Below are 20,493 nucleotides of genomic sequence, written 5' to 3' on the forward strand. Positions count from 1 at the left end.
CAATGAAAGGGATGAATCACGATTCAGTGGTGGAACACTCTTAGCATACAATCGGTTCTTGCTCTCCACAGTTGCTTTGAAGTGCAATTTGACTCTCCTTGACTCAGCAAAAACCTTCCTGACATGTCTGTTGACCCCCAGGGTCAGTTCGTAGCCTGACCCTGTCCTGGCTTTTCTGTAGTCCACTTGAGTTGCCTCAGGCATAATGGGCGATAGTCCCACAAATTGGGACACTTGCCAATGGCCTTTTGATGCTGTCAAAATACGGTGAGAAAGACTATTTAACTCTGGTATTACCAGAGTGAAGGACAGTTGAAAGTTCTCTCCCTTGTGGACAGGTGATGAAATCACAGGAGTGTTGCAGAATTAAACAGTTGCCAGCACTTATTTGCGCTGTGCAAGGGAAAAAAGACCCCAGATTCTTTCTGTGCAAATCATGGAGAATTCCGGCTGCATGGGATTAATTATTTTTGTTGAAAGTCTGACAGCCGCCTGTCAACCATGCTTTAAACTGGGGTTCCTCGCTCTGCAGGGTGACTCGAAAACCTGAAGAGAGGCAATTATTTGTCTGTCGATTCTACGTTCTGCGCCACTGGCCTGTTTCACTGTCAGGCTCGGAGCACCGAGCGAGTCATTTTAACATCAATCCTTGGTAAACTTTCTAGTTGATTTCTCCTTCGTTAGTTGCTGCCATCCCCACCCCTCTTGCTGGCTTGAATAAACCACTATAGAAAAATCCCAAACCAGTTATGGCACAGTACTGCATTCTTTGTGCTTTCTCCTTTCCCTCCCACCAGGTCCTCTACTGAGCTATTTTAAAAAATCATTTTGTATTTATTCTGAAGTTAATCTCTTGAAATGCGTGGAAACAAAGGTGTCATTAAAATGTTAAAAGTATTTGAATGTTTTAGGGCTGCATAAGGAAGAATGGGCAGTGAAAACATCTTCTCTCGTGCAAACTTCCCTGGGAGAACAATAAACACTAAGGAAGCAAATGGTTTGCCTTGAATTCACTTTACTCAACTCATGCTCACATTTCCAAAATGCTGCTTACAGAAATCTCTTATTTCAATATCCACAAAAAGTTCCTACCATATACAGAACCACCAAAACAGAAATAAAAAAATAATTTGCATACAAATATAAAGAGATTTATCTTTATGTAGGCAAAAATATATCGATCAGATTTATTAGGAAAGAGAACGGGAATAGAGTTGTGCAAACAGGCATCAGCTGGAGACTACATAAACATAAACATCCAGATTAAGGCTAAAAAGTCCAGAATAGGATCTAGTGTAAGACTTGCTTTTTTATTTAGAGGTGCTGAAAGAGATTCGGGGTGAAAGCTCCCACCGAATTCTCCTTCCATCGGCACTGCCTTGATTTACGACTGCTTAGGACCATCCAGAATTAGGATGGACTTATCCTGGGGCTACTTATGACCCAGATTTAAAGTTCCAACAGGCCCTTTCTGTGGCCACATGACCTAACTTTGGATTCTCCGGCAATACAGCTGCCTTTCCAGCTGTTTGCAACATCCCACAGTCACGTGACCACATTTTATGACAGTTTGGCTGAAAACCAGCCCTTAACTCCCGAGTTTTGGGGAAATTGGCAAAACATGGTGGTAATATCAGATCGGTCATGTGGCCCCACCCATTTTTTACAGCATTTATGACTGTAACGGGCAGGCTCCATTGGGGACGAATATCAGGGACTACCTGTAACCATTAAGGATTCTGACCTAGAAAAGCAATCTTGCTTTCTGAATTAAATTAGCAAGCTCTTCCGGCTGCTCTGGAGATAAGAAGGGTAAAGTTGTAGTTCAGAGGCAGTTTGGAGCAGTGGGTCATGGAAATTGGAGAAAGGTTAGATCCATGGTGGTGAACCTATGCATGCGTGCCACAGGTGGCACGCAGAACCCTCTCTGTGAGCACGCACGCCGTCGCCCCAGTCCTGGGCCTTCAGCTGGGTTTTATAAAACCTTTTCGCTTTAGGCCAGTGGTTCTCAACCTGTGGGTCGGGACCCCATTTGGGGTCAAACGACCATTTCACGGGGGTTGCCAAACAACGCAGTCCGCCATTTTTTTCCCTTTTCCCTAGCTGTCCTACTCCCTCTTATTGGTGGCCACACCCACTTGGGGGTCACCACAACATGGGGAACTGTTTTATGGGGTCACGGCATTAGAAAGGTTGAGAACCACTGCTTTAGGCCTCTGCCGCCGTGCGCAAAAAAAAAAAAAGATTCAATCAATCAATTTCAACTTCTCGCTGGAAAATAAAAGGTCTCGCAAAGTTGGAATTGATTGATTGAACTTTTTAGTCCCACCCAATCTGCCGTTGTCACCGCAGCCATGCCCACCCAATGGGCCATGCCCACCCAATAGGCCACGCCCACCTGGCACCTGACGATACATAAGTGGGTTTTGGGTTGCAGTTTGGGCACTCGGTCTCTAAAAGGTTCGCCATCACTGGGTTGGATCATGAAAGCCTCTGGAGCACATTTAGCCAAGGCCAGGTCTAAGAAGAAACCTAAGAAAGGCATTCCAGGACTTAATTCATAGCACCAGCAACACAGAAGAGTCCTGTGATTCAGAGTCCTGCTCAACAATCTCTTGGCTAAAGAAGAAATGAAGAGATAGCTCATCCTGCAGTACACTATTTTATCTAACGCAGTGTTGCTCAACCTTGGCATTTGAAGAGGTGTGGACTTCAACTCCCAGAATTCCCCAGCCAGCACAGCACAGTTGAACTCCACACCTCTTCAAACTGCGAAGGTTGAGAAACATTGATCTAATACAGGGGTCTTCAAACTTGGCCCTTTTATGACTGTGGAATTCAACTTCCAGGCACGCTGGCTGAGGAATTCTGGGAGTTGAAGTTCACAAGTCATAAAAGGGCCAAGTTTGAAGACCCCTGATCGAATGGATAAAGACTACTGGCTTACTTCTCACAGCACAATAACGGAATTACTCTCCTTTTGGTCCAGATCTTGCACCATCTAGTTTTTTTTTTCTCTTATCTTTGAATTTTGGTGCATTGACCAGGGAAATGGGAATGCTTAAGAAGTCCTCCAGGGCTCAGTGGAATGGAGGTATATCATGTGAAATAACGTTATCTGGAGATGATAAATTAATGGAGATTCAAAGTGGGCAAGAGACTGGGTGAATTATTAGATTAGTCTGTGACTAATGGCCCCATCATCACCCAGGAGACTCTTGTGTAAAGAGGAGAACTTCTTAAGACGCACAAAATTCCATCTTTATTCAGCCCAATGGTAAAAATCAAGCAGAAGGGGTTATTACTGGATTCTGCTGTGGAGTGGAATAATGCAAAGTGAGGCCTGCGCAACACACAAAAGGACTACTTGTAACTGCTAAGGATTCTGACCTGGAAAAGCAATATTGCTTCCTGAATTAAATTAGCAAGCTCTTTTTGGCTACTCCGAAGATAAGAAAGATCAAAAGGGGTGTGTACAGCAGCAGCCAAAAAAACAAAACAAAAAAAAGTGTGAAGCAGCAGTCAAAAAAGCCGATGCAATCCTAGGCTGCATTAATAGAGGGCCAGAATCAAGATCACGAGAAGTATTAATACCACTTTACAAAGCCTTAGTACAGCCACCCTTGGAATACTGCCTCCAGTTCTGCTCACCATATTATAAAAAAGATGTAGAGACTCTGGAAAGAGTGCAGAAAAGAGCAAGAAAAATGATGATAGAAGGATGAAGGCTAAAACATACGCAGAACGGTTACGGGAATTGGGTATGTCCAATCTAATGAAACAAAGGACTAAGGGAGATATGATAGCGGTGTGTTCCAATATTTGAGGGGCTCCTACAAAGATGGGGGGGGGTCAAACTATTTTCCAAGACAAGAAACAATGGATGGAAACTAACCAAAGAAAGAAGCAACCTAGAACTAAGGAGAAATTGCCTAATGGTGAGAGCAATCAACCAATGGAATAGATTGCCTTTGGAAGTTGTGGGTGCTTCATCACTAGAGGCTTTCAAAAAGAGACTGGATGATGATTTGTTTGAAATGGCATAGGATTTTCTTGAGCAGGGGGTTGGACTAGAAGACCTCCAAGGTCCCTGCCAACTTTACTATTCTATATCCCAAAAGTGCTTTTTTCAAGAGACAACTGGACTTTCTTGTTTTTCTTTGAAGATATTTCGCTTCTCATCCAAGAAGCTTCTTCAGGTCTGACTGGATGGTGGGGAATGGTCAGAGCTGAAGAAGCTTCTTGGATGAGAAGTGAAAGATCTTCAAAGAAAAACAAGGAAATCCAGTTGCCTCGTGAAAAAGCACCTTTGGGACAACCATGACCTGGATGACTGAGAATCTATCTATTATTCTATGTTCTAAAAATAATGCTGTATTTTTTTCACTCTCAAAAAGAATATTCAAAATTCACTGAATTGGAAATATATATATATATTTTATCCACTTCAAAAACCTTTCCCCTAGAATCCCCTTGGATCTACTTCTCTATATAGAGAAGCTGGAAGGCTACCAAAAGCACTTAGTGTTAGCCTTAGCACTTAGATATATTTTACAATCCAAATCATTCCCTCTCTTCAATATTACAACATTCTCTTCCTAAAGCATGCTACAAAGTGGCACTATAGATATTTTGAATTAATGCTCTCTACTCTTCAGAGAACGTTGGTTGCCTACGTAAAAATTCTGTAAATGTTAAAATATGCCTATCTGTTCACAGTTTATTCGTTACAGTGTCATTGACTTACCTGTAATCATGTCTACATCAATAGCACAATTATTGTGGAGTAAAACTGAGATGTATCTGCATTTAGGAATGGTGTGTACCACAAGGAAATATCCGCCAGCTTTCCAGAGCATACTGTGGTTGAACTTCCGTGAGCCTTCATTTCAAATTTCCCCAAATTTTCCCTTGTGCCTTTCAGTTATATTTCTTTCCCGCTCAGGGGGGATCTTGGACTTCCAACAAAATCTCAAAGAGACCAGGTTGGGGAAGGCTGTTTTAGCAGAAGCTGCTCCAAAACAAAATCAATCCCATTTCTAGGGAGTTAAGAGCAACGAGGTGCAATTGGCAGCATGTGCCTATGATCAGAAAGGAGTAAACTCCTGCAGTGAAGTCCAGAAACATTTGAAGAAGCTGAGAGAACTGCAGCAGACACCATGCAGAGTGCCTGGATGTGGAATGGTGCAAGAAATGCGGGTCAGCAATGTCAGTCCGTGGGATTAGCAACCCCAAAACTGTCCATCAAAGCATATGTTTACTAGCAGCAAGACTGTGGGTTCAGGCCCCACATGGGCCTTTGAACAATCCCTCTTGGGAAATCATAACCCATAGCCCATCCTGTGCATACAGATCGGAACAACTATCCTACCATGTCCAGTTAAAATTTTTTTCAAGGAGCTCATCTCATACTAGAGAGCAAACTCGTATTAAAAAATACCACCCGATAGATTAAGAGTCCTGGTATCTGGTCAAAAGCCAGCTTCACTACAAGGTTGTGTTAATGGATGCTCTACCCCATTTTAAAAAAAGATTCTTGTTCTCTCTCTAACTCAGCTCTTCCAATCAGGTTACAGGATTTTAGTGACTTTTCCTTCACACTGAGTAAACTCCCAATGTCACATCCTAACAATGGTCTTTTGAGGGCTCCTTCCTTTCCTTTCCTTTCCTTTCCTTTCCTTTCCTTTCCTTTCCTTTCCTTTCCTTTCCTTTCCCTTCCTTCCTTCCCTCATAGAATGTTAGTTATTGCGCTCCTGCTCAGCAGATCCTCTTTTTAACTTTATTCTCTAATAAGGTAAATACCATCATTTTCCAGCAGAGGGCAGCTGGAAACTTCTCCCATACGTAATAAATGGCGGCCTTATGGTGCCAGCCACACAATGGCCATTAAGATGGTTGAGCTCCACCACCAGATTTTGGCAGAAGGAGCAACAGCTCTATCAGCAGCATCAGGAGCATCTGCCACCACCCTAAAATCCTCTGGAGGTGTGGTTACTGTTTTGCCAGGAAGGACAGGTGGCATTACTTCAACTTGACATGGATATTTCTCCCCAAGAAGGTTGGTGATCACTAGCTCTGCCTGCCGTGAGCAACAATTTGAGGTGTAAGTGACTATTTCCACCGACCCATGGGCTTGGTGGGGAAGCACTGGACCATTTTCCACCTGCACCGAGTGAATACCAGCTTTGTCCCAGATTTGCAAGGTGACTGCCCAATGTTGGTTGCGACAGGGGGACTGTGGTGGACCACAGGAATTCTCTGAAGAAGTGACATTGCATACAGGGGGTGAGGTGGTTTCCACCTATGATTAAAGAACAAAAGGGACAAGTTGCAATAGATCAAACAATTGCACTGGCAAAGGTTCATGCACAATCAATTGATTTTAGTATTGTAGTCTTAAATAATACACCTGGGAAAAGCAGATGCAAGTTTATTGCACTGTACTGTCATTCAAAGCCACTTGCCCATATGATAAAAATATTACCAGTTTACTACATTGCTTAAGAATGCATGCAGCCCAGCGGGATATTCAGTGAATCTCCTAGGCCAGTGGTTCTCAACCTGTGGGTCGGGACCCCATTTGGGGTCGAGCGACCATTTCACGGGGGTCGCCAAACCCACAGTCTGCCATTTCCCCCCCTTTTCCTTAGCTGTGCTACTCCCTTTTATTCTATTCTTTCAAAAGCCAATAGGAATTGTCCAGGCTGTCTCTGCCCTGCTGAGCCCGCCAAAAGTCCCATTCTGCAAACGGTACTGCACCAGTTGAATAGTCCTCGACTTACGACCGGTTGAGTAGTCCTCGACTTATGACCGGTTGTGGGTTGCGGCATTAAAAAGGTTGAGAACCACTGTCCTAGGCTCTGTATCTACATGTTTGTCAACCTTTCCCCACTTGTTGCCTTTCAAATGTAGTGGGTTTGAGTTCCGGAACCCCTTGTAGACTGAATTCAAGACTCAAGAAGTTTCCACTCACTTAGAGTAGGACCCACGCATTAATTCAGTTAGCTGCTACAGTCAAGCAGTACCCAAAATGCACAGATCCAACATGTCCTAACAAGATGGATATTCTCCATCTCTTTACTGACATTGCCAAAGGCAGCAGATTCTGAGAACAGGCAAGCATCTCACTATACGTAAGGACAGAGATGGACATCTGTAACCAAATCTACTAATCTTCACTGCTCAAGACAGAGTACTGAGATTGCTTTCCTATCTGAGCCTATAAAAAAAATTGTTTTTGGTAGAAATGAACGATTCGTCAAACCATCCAAGTAGCTCTCTTCTCCAGAGCCCTTTTCAACGTGGTTTGTTCATGCATGTCTCACCTGAGGCTGAGGCATCACCAGAAGATCGATATGGGCAAAATCAGGCTCTGCAGATGGGTTGAGAGAGTTGGCCTGCAAGGTTATTGTAATCAATGATCCAGGTAGAGTAGTATCAGGAATATTTAGGAATATCTGTCCCGTCCCTGTTTGGTTGAAGTCTAATTGCAGTCTGCAAGAAAGAGAAGGTGACAATGACAATAATGTTGGACAGTCTAGCTTACATTTAAAAAAAAAGGGGGGGGAGGGAATGTAGCTTGATTGGACCTAATGTTGGTTGCCTCCATAGGCCATCTGAAACCTTCCCCCCAAGTAACTGAATCTGGAGCCACCTGCAGGAAAAGCATACATTCCTTACAAGGAGTAAGATAGGTGGCCTGTGGTACGTTACCTATTACTGAACCACAGTCCCCATCCAAGATGGGCATAGGAGAAAAATGCAGAAAGCAGTTAAGTCCCATATTAGTGGGTCACAGGTTCCCTTTACTGCAGTGTTTCTCAACCTAGCAAATTTAAGATGTCTGGCTGGGAAATTTTGGGAGAAGTTGCTTTAATGGAATGCAAAGGTGTGTTTATGGCCTAAGGACAGGCTTTGAGGACAGGTGCTGAGTGGGTCTGTTAGGGGATGGGATGGAGAGAACCTGGAGTTCTATATATACTGCCTTTCCTATGAAGAAATATAAAGATCTATAAAAAGAGACAAAGCAATGGGAAATATATGCAACCAACTGTATACCATATATTCCGGCGTATAAGACGACTTTTGAGAGCATCGAAACAGCCTCCGAACTCGGGGGTCGTCTTATACGCCGAGTCGTCTTATATGCTGGAAATAAGGTAGTTTCTGGCGTATAAGACGACTTTCTAGGCATGCGACTCGGCATCGATTGTCTTATATGCCGGAAATAACGTAGTTTCCGGCATACAAGACAACTTTCTAGGCATGTGACTCGGCGTCGATGGTCTTGCGACTCGGCGTCAATCATCTTGCGACCCGGCATCGAACTACGGGGTCGTCTTATACGCCGGGTCGCCCTATACGCCAGAATATACGGTACTTTTGAGAGAGTAATAAAAATTACATGTCCAAGTCAGAAAAAAATGTTCTTCATCTTTATTACTAAGGAGTGGTTGTATGAATCCTAATTTTCTATGGCTCATGTTTTCGCTACCAACATAGGAAGGCAAAGAATTGTGCAGAACTCTGAAAACTTACCTTAGATACCTAGAAATAAAGTTGCTAGTATTTCATCAAACAATGTCCAAACGCATCCAGCCCGATCTCTAAAAACTTAACCATTAGTAGTTTCAAAGGTGCTTTTTTTTCAAAAGGCAACTGGACTACGTTTTTTCCTTGAGGAAGAAGACCTGTAGCTTCTCATCCAAGAAGCTTCCTCAGAACTGATGAAGTAAAACCTCTTCTTCCTTAAGGAAAAAACATCATCCAGTTGTCTTTTGAAAAAACAACAACCATGAATGACTGGATGGCTGAGCATCTCCACAGACATTAAGCATTAGTTGTTCTTCCCCCCCAAAAATGCATCAATTCTGCAGTAAGTTCTATTCTGTTCTTGTCTGCAATGTAATTTTGAAACAAAAGCATCTTTACTCTAGGACAGGGGTAGGCAGCCTTGGCTCTTTTATGACTCATGGACCTCAACTCCCAGAATTCCTGAGCCAGCCATGCTGAGGGGAAAGGGAGAGGTTTCCAAGCTGAGCCATGCTGGCTCAGGAATTCTGGGAGTTGAAGTCCACGAGTCATAAAAGAGCCAATGTTGCCTACCCTGCTCTAGGCAGATAGACAGGAAATTCTGTATATCAAGCCTCAACATAAGGAGAGAAAAAACCCTTCTAATGTTGCTTATCATTGCCACTTAGAAAAGTTACCTGGCATTAGAGATGTCAGCTGGAATCCGAGGAAGGGTGATCACTTTCAGTCCATAACTTTTAGGTGCACCAGGATTTGTGATTTTCCAAGAGATGGAAACATGTTTTCCTGGGAATACAGGAGTCTCTCTGCTCAGCTGGGACAAATCAGGGTTTAAGTTACAGAACTGGGATAGAAACAGTCATCACAAAGCAGTTGCTCTGGAAAGATTATTTCTGCTGATAGATTTGTTGGCAGGTCAGTTTAAAAAGAGAAGGCAACTCAGATGAACATTAATTAGCGAGGAAGGCCAATCAGGGACAGATTTGAGGGAGCAGATTTTAAAACCAATATCAGATAGTGGGAGAAACATATTGGCCCAATCCTGAAGAGGAAAAATCTCAGAAAATGGAGAAATAGAAAAGCAGTCTAAAAAACACAGAAAGCCATCTCACAGGTACTGTACATGTAGCTCAACTTATAACAGTTCATTAAGTGGCAAATTGTCCCACAGTGAGTTGGCCATGGTGAGTTGGTCATGGAGAGGTGGCCGCAGCGAGTTCGCTGTGGCGAGTTGTCCCATTCTGGATTCCCTTAACAACTGTGTTACTAACTCAACAACTGCAGTGATTCACTTAGCAACTGTGGCAAAAAAAGTTATAAAATGGAGCAAAACTCATTTAAAAATGTTAAAAATTGTGGTCGTGAATCAAGGACTACCTGTACAGAACTGGAGAGCAAAAAATACCAAAAACTGACATGACTGTTTAAGCATATTTCTCTTGTCCTTAGTAAGAAGCTGTTTTTTGATTTGTGGCAATAATATTGGGTCAGCAACACCTGCTGGTAGAAGAAACAAAACTAGAAAAAGTGGTTTTGAGACTCTCCACAGTCGCCAAGGGACTGACAGCAACTTAATCTAGATTTTCAAGCCTACCTCCATTCTATCTAGTTTAGCTGTCAAAGATTTCCTGTAGAAAAAGTATTCACACAAACCACACGGGATATAAAACACATTGTATATGTGTATGTATCTTTCATAATTCTAAATATTTGAATCCCAGGTGTAGACATTTTAAAATCAATAAAATTAATGAACTCCGGGATATAAAATAGCCTTCTTTTATTACTGAGCTTTCGTCAACTAGCTGTTGACATCATCAGAGTAAGGACTGAAAATAAGGAGAACCTACATGTACGCTTGTGTGACCATTTTGACGGTCAGGACATAGAACGTATATATAGCATGCTCACCATCCGCTCGCTTGCATTTAGTCTCAATAATTCCAGCTTTGATATAAAAGCTGGTCTCGGTCTGAAATTCAAAAATTGCACACCTCACGAGGACACTAAGAACTGATGTGCGGATGCACGCAGCGCAGCGAGATTTACACGTCGAACAGCTGGGAGGAAGGATTTTTGAATTTCAGACCAAGACTAGCTTTTACATCAAAGCCCGAATTATTAAGACTAAATGCGAGCAAGCGGATGGTGAGCGTGCTATATATACATTCTATGTCCTGACCGTTAAAACGGTCACACAAGGGTATATGTAAGTTCTTCTTATTTTCAGCCCTTACTCTGATGATATCAACAGCTAGTTGACGAAAGCTCAGTAATAAAAGAAGCTATTTTATATCCCGGAGTTCACTAATTTTATTGATTTTAAAATATGTGTATGTTTATATATGTGAATGTGTATGTATATGTACACACACAGGTATGTTATATAAATATATCAGTATGTGTATTCCTCAATTTATGACTGTAACTGAGCCTGCAGTTATGGTTGTAAATCGAGGCAATTGTTAAGTGGACCATCACACGACCACACCAAATTTTACAATCTTTTTGCAGCAAACATTAAGCAAACACCACAGTTGTAAAGTTACTCTATTGTTAGCTATGGGGCGTTTTTTGCTGGAAACCAGAAGTACATGCCAGTTTCTGGCAAAAATGTCATAAATTGAAGTCTCATAACTGCAGGTTCCTGTGGGTGGCCATAAAGGTAGGCTGGTCGCCAAGCAACCAAAATGCAGTCATGTGACCACAGGGGAGTGAGGCCATTGGAACTTCAAATCCAGGTCATAAGTACCTTTTGGGAGGCTCATTGTAATTTTGAATAGTGTCTAAGTCATAAGTCAAGGACTACACCCAAACCCAGACATCCCTATCCAAAATGTTTAGAAGAGACAGGTTCTACAAAACAGAATTGTCTATAGCAGGGGTAGGCAATCTTGGCTCTTTTATGATTTGTGGATTTCAATACCCAGAATTCCTGAACCAGCCATGCTGACTCAGGAATTCTGGGAGTTGAAATCCACAAGTCATAAAAGGGCCAAGGTTGCCTACCCTGGTCTATAGTATAGTAACGGCAGGAAAAGGAGACACCTGTAAAATACAGCTGTAAAATACAGAAAGATGCCCCAAATTGTCCTCCTCGGCTTTCCCCTTACCTCTAGGAGGGATTCTGTGACAGTTGCAACTTGAGGAGCAGATCTCTCCAACTTCTGGCCCTCACCATCCACTCCATGGACCACTATAGAAAAGCTGTTGGCGGTTGATAGAGTTGGAGGCAGCTCGGCCATAAACAAGTCCGTTCGATTGGCTCCTCTCTGTAATTTTAACTCCCCAAGGCTGCCTGTTCTTGCTTCTAAGTTCACCGATTGTAGCTGAACAGAGCCTGACTTAATCTGATTCAGACCAATTGCCATTATAACCAGGTAGGTAGGCAAACCTGTTGAAAAGCAAATGTTAACTGTACCAAACATCCAATCTCTAAAGAACCTGGTGTGCCTGATTCCTTTCATCCTTAACCTTAAAAGACCGTGTGTGTGTTTGTGTGTGTTTAGACTAAAGATGGAGATAGTTCTAAGGAACAACTGGATGTTCTATTGCAGGATCCAATCTGGGTCGGTTACTGGGACCAGAGGTTTTTGTCTCCCGAGCTTTTGGACTCGTACTAGAGCCCATCCTCAGGGAACTTCTCTGTGTGCTTTGGGCTGTTCTGTGTGTGGTATTTATATGGTACTGTTGCGTGTAGCTTTTTATATGTAGACTGTGTTGGTGTTGATGGCTATTAAGTTGTTGGCTGTTGCTTCCTTGTGCTGCCAAACTCCCGCCTCTTAAATACTTGATAAGCTGGGAGTAAATCAGCACTCCTGTTGATTGACGAGGGGCTTGTTTCCTAGGCTTCAATTGCTTCCCTGGCTGTTTTTGTGCCTGCTCGTCCAACAATCTTAGTAGCTGCAAAATTGAATATATGTCCTTGTTTATTGCAATGTGAGGCTACCAATGATTTTGATTCTCCTTGTTTGACCGCTTGCTTATGTTCTTGCAATCTGGTGGTTATTTTCCTCCCCGTCTGTCCTATATAGTCACAGGGAGAATTCATTTGTGGATGTTCTATTTTCTAAAATGGGGAATTCAAGCAACGCTGATGTGGTTCTTCTTTCATTCCACAATGACGTGCAGGCTCAAAGCATCATAGCACAGACAGGGATGAACATCTGTAAATTTCTCTCCCAAATTCAAGTCATCCTGTATTTCTCATATGTTTTTATGAGATCAGCTCGAAAGGTGGAAAGAAGAAGGATGAGAAAATGATGGCAAGGCGACACTCTAGCATTGCTGTCTCTGTGACTTAGATGAAAAATAAGATGCAGCAGAGATTATGAATACTTCCACATCTACCAACCTTAATAATCAAAAGACATAGTGCAAAAAATGCCAACTTTTTCTGCTTCAGAGATTATTATTTTCTGAAAAGAGGGAAAAAATGGAACTAGCATAGGAAAGAACACTGATGAAGAGAAAGACAAAAAAAAGTTGGGACAGATGACTGAATAATCAGTGCCTCATCTAAAAGCACAATGTCAGAAGGAAATGATTTCTAAAGCTAAGTTATGATGGTACAAATTGGGGGTTAATTTCCCATAAGTTCACATCCTTCAGAGATAACTGTCAGACTCCAAAAACCAAGAAAGATGTGCAGAGTGACTTGTAAACAGTTTTCTTTAGTGTTACTCATAGACAGAATCTTGTCAGACTAAAAGGAACTACTTCCATCATTAAAGATATGTTCTGAGAACTTCTATGGAGGAGCTATTTGACCCTCTTTCTCACAAATAAACTATCCAACTTTGCTGTCTCTTGGTCCTCTGGAATGCAGCTCCTCCTTCCCTCCCTCCCTCCTTCCCTCTCTCCCAGGAATCCAGACTACATTCTACCACAGTCAGCTATGATTGCCAAATATGTAGTGGAAGGCTACCATTACATAGAGATTTCTATTTTGTGTAAAAACATGGATCTTCTGAACAGAAACAATCTCTGTATTTACCTTCAACAGGAGGACTATCCAGCCTGAATAACCCTGGGTGACGTCCATCAGCAGGAACAGCAAAATAATACAAGAAATCGAGGGTGCTCTGACCTGTCAAAACATTCATATATTTTAAAACCAGATCCCACAGAGCCCTGTTGGTGCACTGGTTAGAATGCAGTATTGCAGGCTAACTCTGCCCACAGCCTAGAGTTCAATCCCGACAGGGTTCAGGATTGACTTATTCTTCCAGCTTTTTGAGGTTAGTAAAATGAGGACTCAGATTGTTTGGGGGCAATATGCTAACATTTGTAAACCACTCAGAGAGTTCTATAAAGCACTATGGGGTGGTATATAAGTCTAAGTGCTATTGCTATTACTATTGTCATGACCAGCAATGGATTAGGAAGTTGAAGAGTACAGTTTTTTAAAGATTGAAAATGCTACCTTTTCTTCATTCAACACACAGAATATGACATTTCCATTATGTATCAGGACCCACCAATTGGTCTGCCTTTGTTTACCCTCAACACTTAATGTTTAGAATTGACCTGTTAAATGAATCTGGAATGATAGAAGAGTACTGCAGCTTTACACTGGAGGACACAACCTATTGAGCTGAGATCAATGCCACTATATCTAATGGAAGGACTGGTCCTGTTGGCCCAAGAGCCCAGTTTAAACCCATTTCTCACCTTGAATGTAAACTGAATAATGCCTTTTGGATTGAAGTTTCAAAGTCCATTCACCAGGATGGACAGGAGCAGAAAGGAATGCTCTATAAATTCCACCAATGGACTGGATCTTTGCTAGGGGACCATGAATTGTCGCATCAGTTTGGAATCTATCTGTACAAAAAAGGATGGGAAGAACATCAGTGGTTTTTAAGATATAAATTGAAGTACAGACAGTCCTTGTGTCAATCTTCAAATGATTCTGGCTGCAGCCATCTTCACTTCATTTTCAGTTGCCACAGCAATGGGAGGGGGGAAGATGTATTCTTCTAGCTTAGTCGTAACAATAACTTTCCGGTGGGAACCAAGGTCATGCTATAACCAAGGTTATAGCGTAACCTTGGGGGGAAACTTTCAATGTTGGTTTCACCTTTGTTTGTGACGATACTATGTAGTCATTGAATGTATTCTTTGAGGAAAACAATTGCTTCGGAGTTCTTATTTCTACCGGTCTCATCTATCAGAACTGTGACGCCTTGATTAATAATTTGGTCATTTAGTAACCATTCAAAGTTATGATGGACCCCCCCCCCAACAGATACTTACAACTGATTCCAGAGTTCCAATGGTGGCACCATCCTCCCCACTCACATTTCACCTTTATGGCTGGTAGCAGCATTCTACAGTTGTGGTGGAATGTAATCTGGATTCCCAGGAATATGTAACCCCAGTTTCACAGCCTTGCATTGGTTACCAGTTGATTTTCAGGTTCTAGTTCAAGCACTGGTTTACACCTTACAAAGCCTGGATCTATTTCTGGCTCAATCAATGAGAGCTATTGGGAAGAAACTGCTAAATATTCCTCATTTCTGAAGCATGTTATCACGGCTTCTCCATATAAGCTAACATGTGTAATTGCCTCCCTTTGAAAATTAGATTGACCCCTCCCCCCACTTTTTGTCAATTTGGCATGGCCTCATTTTTATCTTCTAGTCTGATAATATTCTTGTATTTTTTATGTTGTTTAGTGTTATTGTTTTTTAATTGTTACTGTAAGTTCTATAGATTCTACCGTGAATATTTAAATGTGTTATTTATTCTATATAAGTTACCAAGAATGTTTTATTAATTGTGTTGGATAGAAATCTGTTTGATAAATAAAATAAATAATAATTATACAGATGGTCCTTGATTTATGACTATAATGGAGCTTGCCCATTATGGTTGTAAGTCAGGGGTCTTCAAACTTGGCCTGTTTATGACATGTGGACTTCAACTCCCAGAATTCCTCAGCCAGGCATGCTGGTTGAGGAATTCTGGGAGTTGAAGTCCACAAATCATAAAAGGGCCAAATCTGAAGACACCTGTTGTAAGTCATAATAATTGTAAAAATGGGTCACCCAGTTGACTGACTCAATGTTATGACATTTTTTGCTGTGGTTGTAAAGTAACTGCTGCAGTCATAAAATGAATGCCACGGTTGTTAAGCATATCTATATTTTGCTACCGGCTGGTTTTCTCACAAATTGGAAGTAAATGCTAGTTTTGAACAAAACCATTGTAAAATATGGTTACATGACTGTGGAATGCAAAAGGCCATAAATGTGGGCCAATGGCTGATCACACAACATGTGATCATGTGAAAAGGGGAGAGGGCGTCAGAAATTTGAATCTGAGTTGTAAGTAGTTTTTTTTTCATAACTTCAAATGGCTGCTAAGCAACCATTCATAAGTTGAGGACTACTTATGATCCACATTTTTGTACAGAACGTAAGGTGAAATATATAGCATTCTCTCCTCTTTTTTTCTGATCTCCCCGGCGCTAATCCAGCATCTTAACCATAGACTCCATTTGTTCCTTCACAAACTAAAGAAGCACTTTGCAAATATAAAAGCATTTGTGACAAGTACAAGACCTAAAACATGAAAACAAATCAATATAAGAGTGAATACAGATCGCTACCTGTAGGGTCCCTTATTTCAAAGAATTCCACAGAGCCTTGGATGGTCACAACCACATGGTCCACCAAACTGTCAATCCAGAACTGGTGCTTTACCAACTGGGGAGCCTGCTTCTTTGTCCTGCGTTGAGTCCCTTTAGATCTCAAGACGTTTCCTTTCTGGTAACGAAAGAGAGTCACCTAGAAAAATAGGATACTTTCCATCAGTCAAGGGTTACCAAATGTGGAAAGCTCCCTTCCTCCCTCCCTCCACTGATGGTTGCAGTACTTGTGACCATCTGACAGACGAAGTCAATGGGGACGCCATTGTTTACTAACTTAAGTTTTACTAACTTAACAACTGCAGTAATTCACTGAACGACTGTGGCAAGAAAGGCTATAAAATAGGGGCAAACTCACTTAATAATTGTTTCACTTAGCAACAAATGTTGGGCTCAATTGTGGTCATAAGTCAAGGACTATCTATAACCAGTGACAATGGCAATAAAGGAGGTAAGGTGACTTCAAAACAGGGGCATCTATGGGGATGGCAATTGTGATCATGTGTTCAAAGCCATACCTTTTTTTTATATGTGTCATGTAAAGGCACCGGGTATGGTCATGCCCACAATCTTGATTTTTGTTTTGACTACCCCATACCACTGCTTCTAAATATTAGGATTGTATAATAATGCAGCAGGTGATTCCAATACTGTTATGATGAATGAAAAATACTACCACTTTAGTATAAGTTGCAAAAAAAAAAAAAAAAACCAGAACAAAAAGCACAACTGAAATTATTTCAAAGTCTGACCAATCCAAAAAAATAACAGCACAGAGCTGTCATCTAATAATGAGCTAAACAGGATCTCCCTTAAAATGTTTACAGGTAGTCCTTGATTTACAACCATTTGAAGTTACAGTGGCACTAAAAAAGTGACTTGCAACTGGTCCTTGCACTTACAACCATTACAGCATCCCCCCTGATCAAAATTTTGACGCTTGGCAACCTGCATATATTTATAAAAATTGCAGCATCCTGGGATCATGTGATTGCCATTTGTGACCCTCCTAGTCAGCTTCCAGCAAGAAAAGTCAGTGGGGGAAGCTGTATTCACTTAACAACTGCACTGTCAAGCACTGAGGAAATAAAAAATCCAGGCAGTTCAAATGAATATAAAGGTTTATTGGAGTTCTCTGCAAGAATCTAAACTAACGGTCAAAGCAAATTGGCGGCAGATAAGAATTCAAGGTGGACTGAGCTTAGATCTCTTGTGGGCATGAAGGGACTCAAGACTGATGATACATTTGACCCCACCCTCAGGAGTAGCCTGGTCATCTCCTACATGCCGTGCTTTGCTTAAGACCCACGGCAAAAAAGGTCATAAAATTAGGCATGAGTCACTTAACAATCACCTTGCTTAGTAACAGAAATTGTGGTCCCTTGACTAGTATGGGCAAAGTATACATAAACATATACACACATGCACCTTGCTATTACCGAAGATAAGCTGGATTCGCCAATAATCTCAGCCATCCGCCGGATGTTATCGTTGTCTGTAAATATAATCTGGCCTCCTGAACTCTCAGCTAAGTGAACGTACAAGTCGAATCGGTTTGGGGCAAGTGTTTCCCGCTTCGTTCGAGTCTTGGATGGGTCTTCTGTGATTAGGAAGGTTACCTGATATTGAGAAAGCAAGAGTCCCAGGCTTAGGATCTAGATTCTAGAATACAGGTAGTCTTTGATTTACTACAGTTTGTTTAGTGACCGTTCAAAGTTACAATGGCGCTGAATAAAATGTCTTATGACCATTTTTCATACTTATGACCATTGCAGCATTCGCAGGGATAATCAAAATTCAGATGCTTGGCAACTGACTCATATTTATGACAGTTGCAGTGTCCTGGGGTTATGTGATTACCTTCTATGGCAATCTGTCAACGGGAAAGCCAGATTCACTTTACAACTTAAAACAACTGCAGTGATTCACTTATAATTATGGCAAGAAAAGTTGTAAAATGGGACAAACTCAATAAGTGTCTCATTTAGAGAGTTCTCTTATTTTGGAGAAATGTTGGGCTCAATTGTAGTCATAAGCTGAGGGCAACCTGTACAGAATATTCTAAATACAGAATGTGTGGACCAAAATAGTTTAGAAATATGAATCAATTTTGCATGAAAACAGCAACATATTTGGAAATAGTGGCTGGGGAGAGAATATACCATTCTGGATTATACCATTCATTGTTTTTTGTTTTCATTTTGTGATAAGATTTACCTTCAACCTTTCTGCTAGGAGTCTGAGGTGACATACATCTTTTCCTCCAATTTGTTTCCCACAATCACCCCTCCATCAGTTAGATGGGGCTGAAAGATTCTCATTGGTCCCAGAAAACCTTCCATAAATAAGGATGGACTTGACTCCTGTTCTTCCTAGTCCTAAATTAAATATGCTAACAGTGTTTCTCAACCTTGGCAACTTGAAGACATGTGGACTTCAACTCCCAGAATTCCCCATCCCAACATATTCAAATTGTCAAGTTGGAAAATGCTGTGCTAACATGCCCACAGTGATGTCTGCACCCAACTGCTGCCACTACATACTTGTGTCCCATTGGATGCAAGTATTTACCGTGTTTTCCCCAAAATAAGACCCGGTCTTATATTTTTTGCTTCAAAAAGAGGAACTAGGTCTTATTTTGGTGAGATGTCTTACCTTAGGACTGCCTCAGCCAGGCCTCCCACACTCCGACACCTGTCGCGCTGCTGCCTGACTACTTCAGTGGCCACTTGCTGCCACTTGCAGCCGAATGCCATGTGGCATATTGTGCCAGCGCCATTGGTTGTGGCAGGACGCCGCCTAGAGTTTCATGCCAGTGCCGCCAGTCGTGGCAGGAGGCTGCGCGGTGCTTTGGGCTGTTTGCAGGAGGCCGCATGGTGCTTTGGGCCGTTGCCACTGCTTGGTGTTCTGCCGCAAGGAGCAGCACCGGCGCGACAAGCCATGTGGCGTGACAGGTTTCGAGGTGTGGGAGGCCTGCCTGTGGCAGTCCTACCAGTAAGGTAAACAGGTGCAGGGCGCGTGGGGCAGCTCCACCTGCCCTACCCCCACCCTAGCTAGATTTTTAGGCATGCGCCTTATCCCAAAACTAGGGCTTATTTTTGGGGTAGGGTTTATATTAGGCCCACCACAAAAAAAAATCAAGTTAGGGCTTATTTTCGGGATAGGGCTTATTTTTGGGGAAACACGGTAAGTTGCAATACTTGTGTGATGATGCAATCACACACATACCATCATTCCCTCCTGCTGCCACATCCCCACCAGACATCCACAACCCTGGTTCTGTAACCACAGCATTGCAGTTACACCCTAGTACAAAATTTTCTAGTACAAAATTTTCTAGGATATTAGGCGGAAGAGGCTGGCATAGTTTGCACTGGTATGCTATACAACTGGAAAGAAATATACCCAAGAGGGAACTTTAATATAAATGTAAGAGGCTCGGCTGACCTTGCACTTCTTTTCCTGAATAAGGGATTCCACACTGTTCTTCAGATGAGCATCTTTAGCAGATGCATCGGTAAAGACAAAGATCTCAGAATAGGGTGGTGAATTCTGCAGGGCAAGCTATGTGGAAAAGAGAAAGACAAGGAAGATTCATCTATATCCACCACGTATGATATTTAACAGAAGAAAGTAACAGAATTGGAAGGGATCTTGGCGGTCCTCTAATCCAACCCCCTGCTGAAGCAGGAGACCCTATACCATTGCAGACAAATGGCCGTCCAATCTCTTCTTAAAAATCTCCAGTGTTGCAGCACCCTCAACTTCTGAAGGCAAGTCATCCCACTGGTTGATTGTTCTCCCTGTCAGGAAATTCCTCCTTAGTTCTAGGTTGGTTTTCTCCTTGATTAGTTTCCATCCATTCCTTCTTGGCCTGCCACCAGTGCTTTGGAGAATAGCTTGACTCCCTCTTCTTTAGCCCTTTAGATATTGGAAGGCTGCTACTGTGGCAGATAACATTTTTTTATAAAAAAAAATAACATGCTTGACATTGTTGGCAAAAAGACAGGATAAAGGACCACCAGCAGCAAGGCAGATGGACTTCAGCATGCTTGTGTTGGTGGATACATTACTGGGAGACTTCAAGGTCGGGGTGGGGAAAGATCGTTCTGGAGAAAGCCTATCTATGTGGTTTTTTACAGTCAACATCCAACCTGATGGTGCACAATCAATCAATCATCAACCAAACATTATGAAAATCAAGATCCCTACTTTGATCAGCTATTGAAAGACTTATTTCAGCTGTTGTTGTTTTTTTAAAGAGAATAGATTGCACCTCAATTACATTATGGAAGGGGCACACTCAT

The 20,493-nt window shown here is 42.0% G+C and overlaps 1 protein-coding gene across 3 annotated transcripts in view; it reads right to left on the minus strand.

Annotated features, from left to right (window-relative positions):
• VWA7 (von Willebrand factor A domain containing 7) overlaps window positions 1–20,493 on the minus strand; it is a 54,216-nt gene that overhangs the window by 10,124 nt on the left and 23,599 nt on the right. For 2 of the 3 annotated variants that reach the window (XR_005558381.1, XR_005558380.1), the window contains exons 9-17: window positions 19,634–19,750; window positions 17,626–17,805; window positions 16,148–16,325; window positions 14,206–14,358; window positions 13,529–13,621; window positions 11,646–11,926; window positions 9,210–9,346; window positions 7,326–7,494; window positions 4,748–6,301 (exon numbers count right to left, since the gene is read on the minus strand). Coding sequence is in view for 1 of the 3 variants with exons in the window: in XM_039357109.1 (XP_039213043.1) it covers window positions 5,861–6,301; window positions 7,326–7,494; window positions 9,210–9,346; window positions 11,646–11,926; window positions 13,529–13,621; window positions 14,206–14,358; window positions 16,148–16,325; window positions 17,626–17,805; window positions 19,634–19,750 (1,749 nt within the window). In the remaining 2 variants the exon portion in view is untranslated. Of the gene's footprint in view, window positions 1–4,747; window positions 6,302–7,325; window positions 7,495–9,209; window positions 9,347–11,645; window positions 11,927–13,528; window positions 13,622–14,205; window positions 14,359–16,147; window positions 16,326–17,625; window positions 17,806–19,633; window positions 19,751–20,493 lie in introns of those variants that run through there. The other variant, XM_039357109.1, reaches the window with a different exon arrangement.

This window comes from Crotalus tigris, unplaced genomic scaffold, assembly GCF_016545835.1.
Source record: "Crotalus tigris isolate CLP2741 ecotype Arizona unplaced genomic scaffold, ASM1654583v1 scf7180000018867.1602434, whole genome shotgun sequence".
In the NCBI taxonomy this organism is placed as follows: domain Eukaryota; kingdom Metazoa; phylum Chordata; class Lepidosauria; order Squamata; family Viperidae; genus Crotalus; species Crotalus tigris.